At 36.0% G+C, this 17,283-nt stretch overlaps 1 protein-coding gene across 1 annotated transcript in view; it reads left to right on the plus strand.

The window, feature by feature from the left end:
- Positions 1–17,283, plus strand: part of LOC144442171 (von Willebrand factor A domain-containing protein 8-like) — a 234,867-nt gene that overhangs the window by 71,189 nt on the left and 146,395 nt on the right. The window contains exons 10-13 of the mRNA XM_078131440.1: positions 4,618–4,752; positions 5,602–5,736; positions 6,303–6,380; positions 15,419–15,579. Of these exons, the coding sequence (XP_077987566.1) occupies positions 4,618–4,752; positions 5,602–5,736; positions 6,303–6,380; positions 15,419–15,579 (509 nt within the window). The remainder of the gene's footprint in view (positions 1–4,617; positions 4,753–5,601; positions 5,737–6,302; positions 6,381–15,418; positions 15,580–17,283) is intronic.

Below are 17,283 nucleotides of genomic sequence, written 5' to 3' on the forward strand. Positions count from 1 at the left end.
ATGTGTGTGTTCAACTGATATCTGATGTACTACCACTATCTCATCATGTGTGTGTTCAACTGATATCTGATGTACTACCACTATCTCATCATGTGTGTGTTCAACTGATATCTGATGTACTACCACTATCTCATCATGTGTGTGTTCAGCTGGTGTCTGATGTACTACCACTATCTCATCATGTGTGTGTTCAACTGATATCTGATGTACTACCACTATCTCACCATGTGTGTGTTCAGCTGATATCTGACTTACTACCACTATCTAACCATGTGTGTGTTCAGCTGGTGTCTGATGTACTACCACTATCTCACCATGTGTGTGTTCAGCTGATATCTGACTTACTACCACTATCTCACCATGTGTGTGTTCAGCTGGTGTCTGATGTACTACCACTAACTCACCATGTGTGTGTTCAACTGATATCTGATGTACTACCACTATCTCACCATGAGTGTGTTCAGCTGGTATCTGATGTACTACCACTAACTCACTATGTGTGTGTTCAGCTGATATCTGATGTACTACCACTAACTCACCATGTGTGTGTTCAGTTGGTATCTGATGTACTACCACTATCTCACTATGTGTGTGTTCAACTGATATCTGATGTACTACCCCTATCTCACCACGTGTGTGTTCAGTTGGTATCTGATGTACTACCACTATCTCACTATGTGTGTGTTCAACTGATATCTGACTTACTACCACTATCTCACCATGTGTGTGTTCAGCTGGTGTCTGATGTACTACCCCTATCTCATCATGTGTGTGTTCAACTGGTATCTGATGTACTACCACTATCTCACCATGTGTGTGTTCAGTTGGTATCTGATGTACTACCACTATCTCACCATGTGTGTGTTCAGCTGATATCTGATGTACTACCACTAACTCACCACGTGTGTGTTCAGTTGATATCTGATGTACTACCACTATCTCACCATGTGTGTGTTCAACTGATATCTGATGTACTACCACTATCTCACCACGTGTGTGTTCAGTTGATATCTGATGTACTACCACTATCTCACCATGTGTGTGTTCAGCTGATATCTGATGTACTACCACTAACTCACCACGTGTGTGTTCAGCTGATATCTGATGTACTACCACTAACTCACCACGTGTGTGTTCAACTGATATCTGATGTACTACCACTATCTCACCATGTGTGTGTTCAGTTGGTATCTGATGTACTACCACTATCTCATCATGTGTGTGTTCAACTGATATCTGACTTACTACCACTATCTCACCATGTGTGTGTTCAGCTGGTGTCTGATGTACTACCACTATCTAACCATGTGTGTGTTCAGGTGATATCTGATGTACTACCACTAACTCACTATGTGTGTGTTCAGCTGGTATCTGATGTACTACCACTAACTCACCATGTGTGTGTTCAACTGATATCTGATGTACTACCACTATCTCACCATGTGTGTGTTCAGCTGGTGTCTGATGTACTACCCCTATCTCATCATGTGTGTGTTCAACTGGTATCTGACGTACTACCACTATCTAACCATGTGTGTGTTCAGGTGATATCTGACTTACTACCACTATCTCACCATTTGATATCTGATATACTGCCTAGTAAACAAAGACTATTCCAAACACAGTTTATTCCCCAAGCACAGCTCAGCCAGGCAACATCCATAGCTCTAAGCTGCATCAACGTGAATGTTTCAGAAGAGAACTCTGAATACATTGTACAGTATTTCTGTATGTTATTCTCAATCACATATGAAAAGACAAAGACATCTCACAAATCTAACTCAACATGTAGACAGGAACTCCAGTAGGAGTGGCATTAGAAAGTAGAACAGCTGAGAAACTATGGAAAGATGTCATTCTCAGAGTCATAGTTTTAGATTGATAGTGTGTTAAAATGAACTTCGTGAATTGCAAATTGATAGGATGAGACCAAATTAGGCCAAAAAACCCATCAGAGCTTTGTAGGGGCAGGGTTTTGGTATGGTTCAAAGTGAGATAAAATGTATCATTTTATTGAACACATATTGCCTGGTCACGAGGGGGTAATAAACGGGTGCTATAGCCCGAATATAGGCCAGGCAATATGTGTTTTATAATATACCTCATGAAAATCTTGCCCTCTTCTATTGAGGTTGGCAGACGACATTGTCAGAAGCTGCCATTTTGACCGCTGCCATTTTGACCTGCTGTGAACTCATTGTGGTCACGTGACCATGTAATAGTTGATGGAACTATTCCCCTAGGGAAATAGTCATTCTATTTTCCTATCACATGACTGATTCTAGCGAATCATGGCACAGCATTATCACTAGGTATATTATAAAATAATATACGTGTACTCTATCAGTGTGTGTACTAAAGTATTTATTTTATGTAATTTATCATAAAAAAACTTGTGTGAGATGTAAAAAACCATTGTGTTACCTTTGTACAAGTAGTTGAAACTCTATAGTCTTAGTCTGGCTTAGGGACCGGTCAGTTTCTCCAGCCTGGGGGGGGGGGGTGGATTCTTAAATCGGGCCGACAAAAAGTATATATATATATATATGATATTCGCATGAGTGACAGGTATTTTTTATCGTGACTCAGTGTGGACTGCTTGACTGTCTTGCATCTACTTTATAAGATCCCGGTTAGCACTATCATAATTATAATTATTGACTACACAGGGTAAATATATTTGAAAAGGAGTTTAATAGCATCTTGACAGTGAAAGGTAAGGGGAAAGCTTGAGAAGGGAATATGTACAGCTGTCATGGGGGGGGGGGGGGTCCGAGGGGGTCTCCCCCTAGAAGCCTAGGAGGTTTTTAACTCTGAACTATTCAGACATTTTTAGAAAATCATTTCCAAGCTTTACAAGACAGCACCAACATGTAAAAAGCAACTACATAAGGTTGAAATATTTTTGAAATATAGTTTGAAATATCTTGACAGTAAGAGGTAGGGGAGAGATCTTGAGACTGGGATGTGTACACCTCATGGGGGGGGGGGGGGGTCCTAGGGGGTCTCCCCCTAGAAGCCCTGGAGGTTTTTTCCCTGAAAAGTCAATTTTGAGACTATTCAGACCCTTTCAGACAATAATTTCCAAGCCTTACAAGACAACACCAACATGTAAAAAACAACTACATAGGGTTGAAATACTTTTGAAATGTACTTTGTTAGCATCTTGACAGTAAGAGGGGAAGAGCTTGAGACTGGGATATGTCCACCTCATGCGGGGTGTCTGAGGGGGTCTCCCTCTAGAAGCCCTGAAGGATTTTTACTCTTATAAGTTATAGCCAATATTTATGCTATTTAGACCCTTCAAGCAATAACTTAATCCATGCTTTACAAGACAGCAAGTATCAGAAACTATTCTTTATAACTTACACTAAGGGTTGAAATATGTTCTTAAAAAGTTAAATGGCATCATTATATACATGTAGGTCAGCACATCTAATGGTAGTATCATTGGTAGGGGAGATTTGGAGATTAAGGCAATTTTAGACTATCTTGGCAAACATTTCACATCATGAAAAGACAATATCATCTCAAATTAGAATAGGGTGAAAATATTTAAGAAAAGTTTAATACCATTATGACAGTAAAAAGGTTGTTGGTGCATCTGATTGTTGGTTGAATGCATGAGTGACCTCTGGGGGTGAGGAAGTCCTTGGGGTTTTCCCCCTGGCAGATATGGAGTTTTTTGCTTGAGATACTAAGGCAATGTTTAGGTTATTCATAACCTTTGAGGTAATATTTCCAAGCTTCGAAAAGCTAACTAAGTCTAGTAAATGTACGTTTTAAATGAGTTTCCTATATCACATAAAATAGACATGTAACATTAGTATAGTGGCATTAATATATGTATGATAAAGTCACCGGTATGTTAGAGAACTTTAGGTGGTCATACCTAGTGTATAATAGAAACTGGAATCTGATGAGATGTGGTGATTTGTAGTGTCAATAACATGACGAGTAGAACAATTTAGATTAACTTCATTTATAAACTATCTATGAAAATTGCCATTACGAAACATTCAAGTCACAAGTTCACTTTTGCCCCAAACTGCAATATAAGTGAAGCATTGATTGTGAAACAGCCAAGCATTTACATAACATGTTGTGTAACTAGTGTGGTAGCTAGGTAATACATGTATATGTATATGTATAGTTATGTTTGAACTAATAAGTAATATTAAAGAATTCATGTAAGAAACAGGGACAAGGCTATATGCCATTGTAGAAAGGATTTTTTTCTTCCATCACAATTTAAAACACAATGACCCCCCCCCCCCCCTATCCACAATTTTCAAAACAGCATGACCCCCCCCCCCCCCCCCCCCCCCTACTGCCAATTTCAAAAACAGGGTGACCCCCCTACCAATCCCCCCCCCCCCCCAGGCCGAAGAAACTGACTGGTCCCTTAGTAGTGAGTTTTTATCTTTGAATATGTGTGAGTATCAGAATACTAGGTCTTTTGGTGGCGGGTGGGGGGGGGGGGTCTATTGTCCTCAATTTGGGGATGGACTTGGGGAGGAGTGATGAGGTATGTTGTCCTCAATCTGGGGAATTTATTTTAAGAATTTCATTTTGTCACTTCTGTCATTTTTCTTTGTACATTCTCCATTGAAATAGAAATTTGAGTTGTACGAGACCGATTACAAACAGACAGTCCATCATGTGATTCAAGATGTCCATGCAGTTACAAGCACAGAGACTCCAACTGCTTTAGTGACTTTACAGGGTCAGGGATTAAAATACCCAGTTCAGGTGAGTGAGATCTAACCAATGATTCTCTTTAATGAGTGAGTGAGATCTAACCAATGATTCTCTTTAATAAGTGAATGAGATCTAACCAATGATTCTCTTTAATGAGTGAGTGAGATCTAACCAATGATTCTCTTTAATAAGTGAATGAGATCTAACCAATGATTCTCTTTAATAAGTGAATGAGATCTAACCAATGATTCTCTTTAATGAGTGAGTGAGATCTAACCAATGATTCTCTTTAATGAGTGAATGAGATCTAACCAATGATTCTCTTTAATGAGTGAATGAGATCTAACCAATGATTCTCTTTAATGAGTGAGTGAGATCTAACTGAGTGAATGTTGGGTCTAGAAAGTTAGAAATTGAAAAGAATACTGAAGACCTTAGATTTCAGCTGATTAAAACTCAGTAATGTTGTCACATCAAGATTTGCTAACACTTTGAACAAAACAAGAAATACAATTCAGATATTGTCATTTAGAGATTTGGGAAGCAAGACAAAAATCATCCCAATGTGTAAACACATCTGAAATGACGTCCAAACCATTTTCAAATTTTTGAAAAATAATAAGCAGTCATTTGGTTTTCTTGTAAACAAAAGAGCGCCCTCTACAGATTTATAAACCAAATAATTTTTGTGTATTTTGGGCAAGGAATTGATACATGTTGTCATTTGGCAAAGTTTATAGGTTGGTTTTTAGGCAAATAAGAGATACAGTTTGATAACAGAGTCTGTTGTAACTACTATACTGTATCATCCCTATATTGCAGTCCACTGAACTAACCCAAAACAGAACACAATAGGGTTAAACCAATTTGACAGAGTGGAGTTGTTTATTTTGCCCATAGGTTTCAGCTGGTGTGTTTGGTGTGAAGTCTATAGACCCATTTCATCATTTCATTGGTACTCCATCACATGCTAGTCTGTTAGGAGATATGGTCCAGTCACATATGGTACATGACTTCTGTCTTGTAGGTCCTAAGGTGAGATATTGGATTGTACATGTATCTTCTATTAGTGGTGAGGAGAATCAGATAATGAATATTTGATTTGCTTTGATTTTAGCAATACATCATTACTTTTAATTAGCTTACTACTCAGAGAGAGAGAGAGAGAGAGAGAGAGAGAGAGAGAGAGAGAGAGAGAGAGAGAGAGAGAGAGAGAGAGAGAGAGAGAGAGAGAGAGAGAGAGAGAGAGAGAGAGAGAGAGAGAGAGAGAGAGAGAGAGAGGAGGGAGGGAGGGAGGGAGGGAGGGAGGGAGGGAGGGAGGGAGGGAGGGAGGGAGGGAGGGAGGGAGGGAGGGAGGGAGGGAGGGAGGGAGGGAGGGAGGGAGGGAGGGAGGGAGAGAGAGAGAGAGAGAGAGAGAGAGAGAGAGGAGAGAGAGAGAGAGAGAGAGAGAGAGAGAGAGAGAGAGAGAGAGAGAGAGAGAGAGAGACTGTAGATTTGAACATGTTCATTATTACAGTAGCTAATACAAGAGTAGACTTGCACTGTATAGAAAATCTACAACATTTAATAAATGTGTTTTATTACTTTTTGTGTTTTGACAGGGATGTGGTAAAACAGTCCTTACAAGAGAATTTGCTATGCTATTAGGGTATCACATGGAACCAATTATGCTATATCAGGTAGGCATTTGCTATGCTATTACGTATTAGGGTATCACATGGAACCAATTATGCTATATCTTGTACCATAATTTACATAGATTGCCGCCATACCTTGTGCCATAATTTACATAGATTGCCAAACTTTGTACCATAATTTACATAGATTGCCATACCTTGTACCATAATTTACATAGATTGCCATACCTTGTACCATAATTTACATAGATTGCCGCCATACCTTGTACGATAATTTACATAGATTGCCATACCTTGTACGATAATTTACATAGATTGCCATACCTTGTACCATAATTTACATAGATTGCCATACATTGTACCATAATTTACATAGATTGCCACCATACATTGTACCATAATTTACAGTGATTGCCATACCTTGTACCATAATTTACATAGATTGCCATACATTGTACCATAATTTACATAGATTGCCATACCTTGTACCATAATTTACATAGATTGCCACCATACCTTGTACCATAATTTACATAGATTGCCACCATACTTTGTACGATAATTTACATAGATTGCCGCCATACCTTGTACCATAATTTACATAGATTGCCATACCTTGTACCATAATTTACATTGATTGCCACCATATCTTGTACGATAATTTACATAGATTGCCGCCATACCTTGTACCATAATTTACATAGATTGCCATACCTTGTACGATAATTTACATAGATTGCCACCATACCTTGTACCATAATTTACAGTGATTGCCATACCTTGTACCATAATTTACATTGATTGCCATACATTGTACCATAATTTACATAGATTGCCATACCTTGTACCATAATTTACATAGATTGCCATACCTTGTACCATAATTTACATTGATTGCCATACATTGTACCATAATTTACATAGATTGCCATACCTTGTACCATAATTTACATAGATTGCCATACATTGTACCATAATTTACATAGATTGCCACCATACCTTGTACCATAATTTACATAGATTGCCACCATACATTGTACCATAATTTACATAGATTGCCATACCTTGTACCATAATTTACATAGATTGCCAAACCTTGTACCATAATTTACATAGCTTGCAATACCTTGTACCATAATTTACATAGATTGCCATACCTTGTACCATAATTTACATAGATTGCCACCATACCTTGTACCATAATTTACATAGATTGCCACCATACCTTGTACCATAATTTACATAGATTGCAATACCTTGTACCATAATTTACATAGATTGCCACCATACCTTGTACCATAATTTACATAGATTGCCATACCTTGTACCATAATTTACATAGATTGCCATACATTGTACCATAATTTACATAGATTGCCATACCTTGTACCATAATTTACATAGATTGCCATACCTTGTACCATAATTTACATAGATTGCCACCATACCTTGTACCATAATTTACATAGATTGCCAAACCTTGTACCATAATTTACATAGCTTGCAATACCTTGTACCATAATTTACATAGATTGCCATACCTTGTACCATAATTTACATAGATTGCCACCATACCTTGTACCATAATTTACATAGATTGCCATACCTTGTACGATAATTTACATAGATTGCCATACCTTGTACGATAATTTACATAGATTGCCATACCTTGTACCATAATTTACATAGATTGCCATGCCTTGTACCATAATTTACATAGATTGCCATACCTTGTACCATAATTTACATAGATTGCCACCATACCTTGTACCATAATTTACATAGATTGCCATACCTTGTACGATAATTTACATAGATTGCCATACCTTGTACCATAATTTACATAGATTGCCATACCTTGTACCATAATTTACATAGATTGCCATACTATGTACCATAATTTACATAGATTGCCATACCTTGTACCATAATTTACATAGATTGCCACCATACCTTGTACCATAATTTACATAGATTGCCATACCTTGTACCATAATTTACATAGATTGCCATACCTTGTACCATAATTTACATAGATTGCCACCATACCTTGTACGATAATTTACATAGATTGCCATACCTTGTACCATAATTTACATTGATTGCCATACCTTGTACCATAATTTACATTGATTGCCATACCTTGTACCATAATTTACATAGATTGCCACCATACCTTGTACCATAATTTACATTGATTGCCATACCTTGTACCATAATTTACATAGATTGCCATACCTTGTACCATAATTTACATAGATTGCCACCATACCTTGTACCATAATTTACATAGATTGCCGCCATACCTTGTACCATAATTTACATAGATTGCCATACCTTGTACCATAATTTACATAGATTGCCATACCTTGTACCATAATTTACATAGATTGCCATACCTTGTACCATAATTTACATAGATTGCCATACCTTGTACCATAATTTACATAGATTGCCACCATACCTTGTACCATAATTTACATTGATTGCCGCCATACCTTGTACCATAATTTACATAGATTGCCATACCTTGTACCATAATTTACATAGATTGCCATACCTTGTACCATAATTTACATAGATTGCCATACCTTGTACCATAATTTACATAGATTGCCACCATACTTTGTACCATAATTTACATTGATTGCCGCCATACCTTGTACCATAATTTACATAGATTGCCGCCATACCTTGTACCATAATTTACATTGATTGCCGCCATACCTTGTACCATAATTTACATAGATTGCCACCATACCTTGTACCATAATTTACATAGATTGCCACCATACCTTGTACCATAATTTACATTGATTGCCGCCATACCTTGTACCATAATTTACATTGATTGCCGCCATACCTTGTACCATAATTTACATAGATTGCCACCATACCTTGTACCATAATTTACATTGATTGCCACCATACCTTGTACCATAATTTACATAGATTGCCACCATACCTTGTACCATAATTTACATTGATTGCCGCCATACCTTGTACCATAATTTACATAGATTGCCGCCATACCTTGTACCATAATTTCCATAGATTGCCACCATACCTTGTACCATAATTTACATTGATTGCCATACTTTGTACCATAATTTACATAGATTGCCGCCATACCTTGTACCATAATTTACATAGATTGCCGCCATACCTTGTACCATAATTTACATAGATTGCCATACCTTGTACCATAATTTACATAGATTGCCACCATACTTTGTACCATAATTTACATAGATTGCCGCCATACCTTGTACCATAATTTACATAGATTGCCGCCATACCTTGTACCATAATTTACATTGATTGCCGCCATACCTTGTACCATAATTTACATAGATTGCCATACCTTGTACCATAATTTACATAGATTGCCACATACCTTGTACCATAATTTACATAGATTGCCATACCTTATACCATAATTTACATAGATTGCCACCATACTTTGTACCATAATTTACATAGATTGCCGCCATACCTTGTAACCATAATTTACATAGATTGCCATACCTTGTACCATAATTTACATAGATTGCCACCATACCTTGTACCATAATTTACATAGATTGCCATACCTTGTTCCATAATTTACATTGATTGCCATACCTTGTACCATAATTTACATTGATTGCCATACCTTGTACCATAATTTACATAGATTGCCACCATACCTTGTACCATAATTTACATAGATTGCCATACCTTGTACCATAATTTACATAGATTGCCACCATACCTTGTACCATAATTTACATAGATATCCATACCTTGTACCATAATTTACATAGATTGCCATACCTTGTACCATAATTTACATAGATTGCCATACCTTGTACCATAATTTACATAGATTGCCATACATTGTACCATAATTTACATAGATTGCCATACCTTGTACCATAATTTACATAGATTGCCACCATACCTTGTACCATAATTTACATAGATTGCCATACCTTGTACCATAATTTACATAGATTGCCATACATTGTACCATAATTTACATAGATTGCCATACCTTGTACCATAATTTACATTGATTGCCGCCATACCTTGTACCATAATTTACATAGATTGCCATACCTTGTACCATAATTTACATAGATTGCCACTATACCTTGTACCATAATTTACATAGATTGCCATACCTTGTACCATAATTTACATAGATTGCCACCATACTTTGTACCATAATTTACATAGATTGCCGCCATACCTTGTAACCATAATTTACATAGATTGCCATACCTTGTACCATAATTTACATAGATTGCCACCATACCTTGTACCATAATTTACATAGATTGCCATACCTTGTTCCATAATTTACATAGATTGCCATACCTTGTACCATAATTTACATAGATTGCCATACCTTGTACCATAATTTACATAGATTGCCACCATACCTTGTACCATAATTTACATAGATTGCCATACCTTGTACCATAATTTACATAGATTGCCATACCTTGTACCATAATTTACATAGATTGCCATACATTGTACCATAATTTACATAGATTGCCATACCTTGTACCATAATTTACATAGATTGCCACCATACCTTGTACCATAATTTACATAGATTGCCATACCTTGTACCATAATTTACATAGATTGCCATACCTTGTACCATAATTTACATAGATTGCCATACCTTGTACCATAATTTACATTGATTGCCGCCATACCTTGTACCATAATTTACATAGATTGCCATACCTTGTACCATAATTTACATAGATTGCCACCATACCTTGTACCATAATTTACATAGATTGTCGCCATACCTTGTACCATAATTTACATAGATTGCCATACATTGTACCATAATTTACATAGATTGCCATACCTTGTACCATAATTTACATAGATTGCCACCATACCTTGTACCATAATTTACATACAATGTAGATTGCCATACCTTGTACCATAATTTACATAGATTGCCATACCTTGTACCATAATTTACATAGATTGCCACCATACCTTGTACCATAATTTACATAGATTGCCATACCTTGTACCATAATTTACATAGATTGCCACCATACCTTGTACCATAATTTACATAGATTGCCATACCTTGTACCATAATTTACATTGATTGCCGCCATACCTTGTACCATAATTTACAGATTGCCATACCTTGTACCATAATTTACATAGATTGCCACCATACCTTGTACCATAATTTACATAGATTGTCGCCATACCTTGTACCATAATTTACATAGATTGCCATACCTTGTACCATAATTTACATAGATTGCCATACCTTGTACCATAATTTACATAGATTGCCACCATACCTTGTACCATAATTTACATAGATTGCCATACCTTGTACCATAATTTACATAGATTGCCATACCTTGTACCATAATTTACATAGATTGCCACCATACCTTGTACCATAATTTACATAGATTGCCATACCTTGTACCATAATTTACATAGATTGCCACCATACCTTGTACCATAATTTACATTGATTGCCATACCTTGTACCATAATTTACATAGATTGCCGCCATACCTTGTACCATAATTTACATAGATTGCCATACCTTGTACCATAATTTACATAGATTGCCATACCTTGTACCATAATTTACATAGATTGCCATACCTTGTACCATAATTTACATAGATTGCCATACCTTGTACCATAATTTACATTGATTGCCATACTTTGTACCATAATTTACATAGATTGCCAAACCTTGTACCATAATTTACATAGATTGCCATACTTTGTACCATAATTTACATAGATTGCCATACCTTGTACCATAATTTACATAGATTGCCAAACCTTGTACCATAATTTACATAGATTGCCATACCTTGTACCATAATTTACATAGATTGCCATACCTTGTACCATAATTTACATAGATTGCCATACTTTGTACCATAATTTACATAGATTGCCATACTTTGTACCATAATTTACATAGATTGCCAAACCTTGTACCATAATTTACATTGATTGCCATACTTTGTACCATAATTTACATAGATTGCCATACCTTGTACCATAATTTACATTGATTGCCACCATACATTGTACCATAATTTACATAGATTGCCGCCATACCTTGTACCATAATTTACATAGATTGCCACCATACCTTGTACCATAATTTACATAGATTGCCACCATACCTTGTACCATAATTTACATAGATTGCCATACATTGTACCATAATTTACATAGATTGCCATACCTTGTACCATAATTTACATAGATTGCCATACCTTGTACCATAATTTACATAGATTGCCATACCTTGTACCATAATTTACATAGATTGCCATACCTTGTACCATAATTTACATTGATTGCCGCCATACCTTGTACCATAATTTACAGATTGCCATACCTTGTACCATAATTTACATAGATTGCCACCATACCTTGTACCATAATTTACATAGATTGTCGCCATACCTTGTACCATAATTTACATAGATTGCCATACCTTGTACCATAATTTACATAGATTGCCATACCTTGTACCATAATTTACATAGATTGCCACCATACCTTGTACCATAATTTACATAGATTGCCATACCTTGTACCATAATTTACATAGATTGCCATACCTTGTACCATAATTTACATAGATTGCCACCATACCTTGTACCATAATTTACATAGATTGCCATACCTTGTACCATAATTTACATAGATTGCCACCATACCTTGTACCATAATTTACATTGATTGCCATACCTTGTACCATAATTTACATAGATTGCCGCCATACCTTGTACCATAATTTACATAGATTGCCATACCTTGTACCATAATTTACATAGATTGCCATACCTTGTACCATAATTTACATAGATTGCCATACCTTGTACCATAATTTACATAGATTGCCATACCTTGTACCATAATTTACATTGATTGCCATACCTTGTACCATAATTTACATTGATTGCCACCATACATTGTACCATAATTTACATAGATTGCCGCCATACCTTGTACCATAATTTACATAGATTGCCACCATACCTTGTACCATAATTTACATAGATTGCCATACCTTGTACCATAATTTACATAGATTGCCGCCATACCTTGTACCATAATTTACATAGATTGCCATACCTTGTACCATAATTTACATAGATTGCCACCATACCTTGTACCATAATTTACATAGATTGCCATACATTGTACCATAATTTACATAGATTGCCATACCTTGTACCATAATTTACATAGATTGCCACCATACCTTGTACAATAATTTACATAGATTGCCATACCTTGTACCATAATTTACATAGATTGCCGCCATACCTTGTACCATAATTTACATAGATTGCCGCCATACCTTGTGCCATAATTTACATAGATTGCCATACCTTGTACCATAATTTACATAGATTGCCGCCATACCTTGTACCATAATTTACATAGATTGCCACCATACCTTGTACCATAATTTACATAGATTGCCACCATACCTTGTACCATAATTTACATAGATTGCCATACCTTGTACCATAATTTACATAGATTGCCACCATACCTTGTACCATAATTTACATAGATTGCCATACCTTGTACCATAATTTACATAGATTGCCACCATACCTTGTAACATAATTTACATAGATTGCAATACCTTGTACCTTAATTTACATAGATTGCCATACCTTGTACCATAATTTACATAGATTGCCATACCTTGTACCATAATTTACATAGATTGCCACCATACCTTGTACCATAATTTACATAGATTGCCATACCTTGTACCATAATTTACATAGATTGCCACCATACATTGTACCATAATTTACATTGATTGCCATACCTTGTACCATAATTTACATAGATTGCCGCCATACCTTGTACCATAATTTACATAGATTGCCATACCTTGTACCATAATTTACATAGATTGCCATACCTTGTACCATAATTTACATAGATTGCCATACCTTGTACCATAATTTACATAGATTGCCATACCTTGTACCATAATTTACATTGATTGCCATACTTTGTACCATAATTTACATTGATTGCCACCATACATTGTACCATAATTTACATAGATTGCCACCATACCTTGTACCATAATTTACATAGATTGCCGCCATACCTTGTACCATAATTTACATAGATTGCCACCATACCTTGTACCATAATTTACATAGATTGCCATACCTTGTACCATAATTTACATAGATTGCCGCCATACCTTGTACCATAATTTACATAGATTGCCATACCTTGTACCATAATTTACATAGATTGCCACCATACCTTGTACCATAATTTACATAGATTGCCATACATTGTACCATAATTTACATAGATTGCCATACCTTGTACCATAATTTACATAGATTGCCACCATACCTTGTACCATAATTTACATAGATTGCCATACCTTGTACCATAATTTACATAGATTGCCGCCATACCTTGTACCATAATTTACATAGATTGCCGCCATACCTTGTGCCATAATTTACATAGATTGCCATACCTTGTACCATAATTTACATAGATTGCCATACCTTGTACCATAATTTACATAGATTGCCACCATACCTTGTAACATAATTTACATAGATTGCAATACCTTGTACCTTAATTTACATAGATTGCCATACTATGTACCATAATTTACATAGATTGCCGCCATACCTTGTACCATAATTTACATAGATTGCCATACCTTGTACCATAATTTACATAGATTGCCATACCTTGTACCATAATTTACATAGATTTCCAAACCTTGTACCATAATTTACATAGATTGCCACCATACCTTGTAACATAATTTACATAGATTGCAATACCTTGTACCATAATTTACATAGATTGCCATACCTTGTACCATAATTTACATAGCTTGCAATACCTTGTACCATAATTTACATATTAATGTCCATATCTTGTATCCTAATTTTCATATATTTTCATACCTTGTGCAATAATTAAAAATGAAAATGTATGATAAAGTACCTTGTGTAGATTTTACTGAATTTACAAGTTTTTCTCTTTGTCTGTAGGATATGACATCTAGAGATTTAATTCAACAACGTACTACCTTACCCAGTGGTGATACAACGTGGCGTCCATCACCTTTAGTCACTGCTGCTATAGAGGGCAGTCTTGCTGTTCTTGATGGCATTCATCGAATCAATCCAGGAACTTTAGCTTCATTGCAAAGGTTGGTATTCAATATGGAGTTTGAAATCCCTCCATCTTTTTGCTGTATGTAATCACCATGTCCTGGCTTATTGCAAACATTAAGAGAGCACTTGGCTGATACACCATTATCTTGGCCAGAAGTTTGACAGAGGACATGTCTTCACCTTTGTTTGTCTGTCCATCAGTTAGTCAACAGGATTGTTGTAGATGAAACTATGGACTAGCTGATTAGCTTTTGATGGGATTACAATTCCAGATCTCGATTTTAGTGTAGATTTTAATCAACCTATGGCATCACTAGCAATAACCTTTGACCTCTAGTCTAGCTGCTAGACCTCAGGCTTTCTTGTCAACACTCTGTTTCTGAAGGTGGCACACAATCAAGGGCGAATGCCTGAGTTGTCACCCTCACTAGCGACCTTCGGCCTGTTTGACAGTGAGCAGAAAAGGGGTCTAGCAGCAAGACTATTTGACCTCTAGCCCTTGAGGTTGTCTTTCTTTGAAATCATGTTTCTAGGTATTATGGAAGAAAAGAACTATACACAAGCATTGTTTTTGGTGCTCATATCACTTATACTGAATGGCAGCCATACTTCTAGTCAAAAAGTGTGATACATAGACACTCCATTCAAGTGTCTACCCTATATTATCAGATGCAAGCTATTATTTGTTATATTTACCTTTGACCTTGACTTTGACTTTCCGGGTAGACCATCAAAATTAAACCATTACTTGCATACTGCAGACACTTTGTAGCAATTATGTGTGGCTAATTTCTTTTGCATCATGTCTGTTGATCAGATAAATCAGATAAATATAGACGTACATTATTTTTTTCATGCTCATATCCCTTTTTAACACATCTGAACTGATAAGGTTCAGTAGTGCTAGAGGCATGGTGTGGTGTCTGTCTATCTGGCTGTGTATATATGTGTGTTGACGACTTAAACTCAAAAACTGCCACATCGATTGCTTTGGTGGGGACATTACTTTTGGTGTCTAGTTGGGAAATTGTTCAAAGCTTGACTCTTGTCTCACAATTATGCCTCATGTTAGTTAGATTTGTCGTTCTTCAATGTTTCATATTCGCCGTATTGAACTGATAAGGTTCAATAAATATCTCTGTAGGTCTGCCACTGAACAACTAGTTCATTCACTTGTTATCTCTCGCATTGATTCGTGCAATTCATTGTTACACGGTATACAAAATGTTGCAGCTAGAATTATTACACGTTCGAAATGTTCATGTTCATATCATTCCACTTCTTCTTTATATTGGTTGCCAGTACGTCAGTGTATTATTTATAAGATCTTAGTCATCACTTTTAAATGTCTTCATGGTTCAGGTCCTCCATATCTTAGTGAGTTAATCAGTCTCTATGTCCTGGGGCGTAGTCTACATTCTGCTGACCATTTTAAACTTAGTACCATTACAGTCCGGACAAAAAAAAATGGTGACAGGGCTTTTAGTGTTGCTTCACCAAATTTATGGAATGCTCTCCTTCTCCAAATCCGTCATTGTAATAATTTTAATGTTTTTAAACGTATGCTGAAAACCCATCTTTTTAATTTTGCCTTCTTTTAGATGTCACCATTTTAGTTTTTGTACTTTTTATGATTGTTTTGTATTCAAGCAGCTCTGATCTCTGTGGATATTACCTGCTGTATACATTTCTATTATTATTATTATTATTATTATTATTATTATTATTATTATTATTAT

Source organism: Glandiceps talaboti, chromosome 11 (genome assembly GCF_964340395.1).
Source record: "Glandiceps talaboti chromosome 11, keGlaTala1.1, whole genome shotgun sequence".
In the NCBI taxonomy this organism is placed as follows: domain Eukaryota; kingdom Metazoa; phylum Hemichordata; class Enteropneusta; family Spengelidae; genus Glandiceps; species Glandiceps talaboti.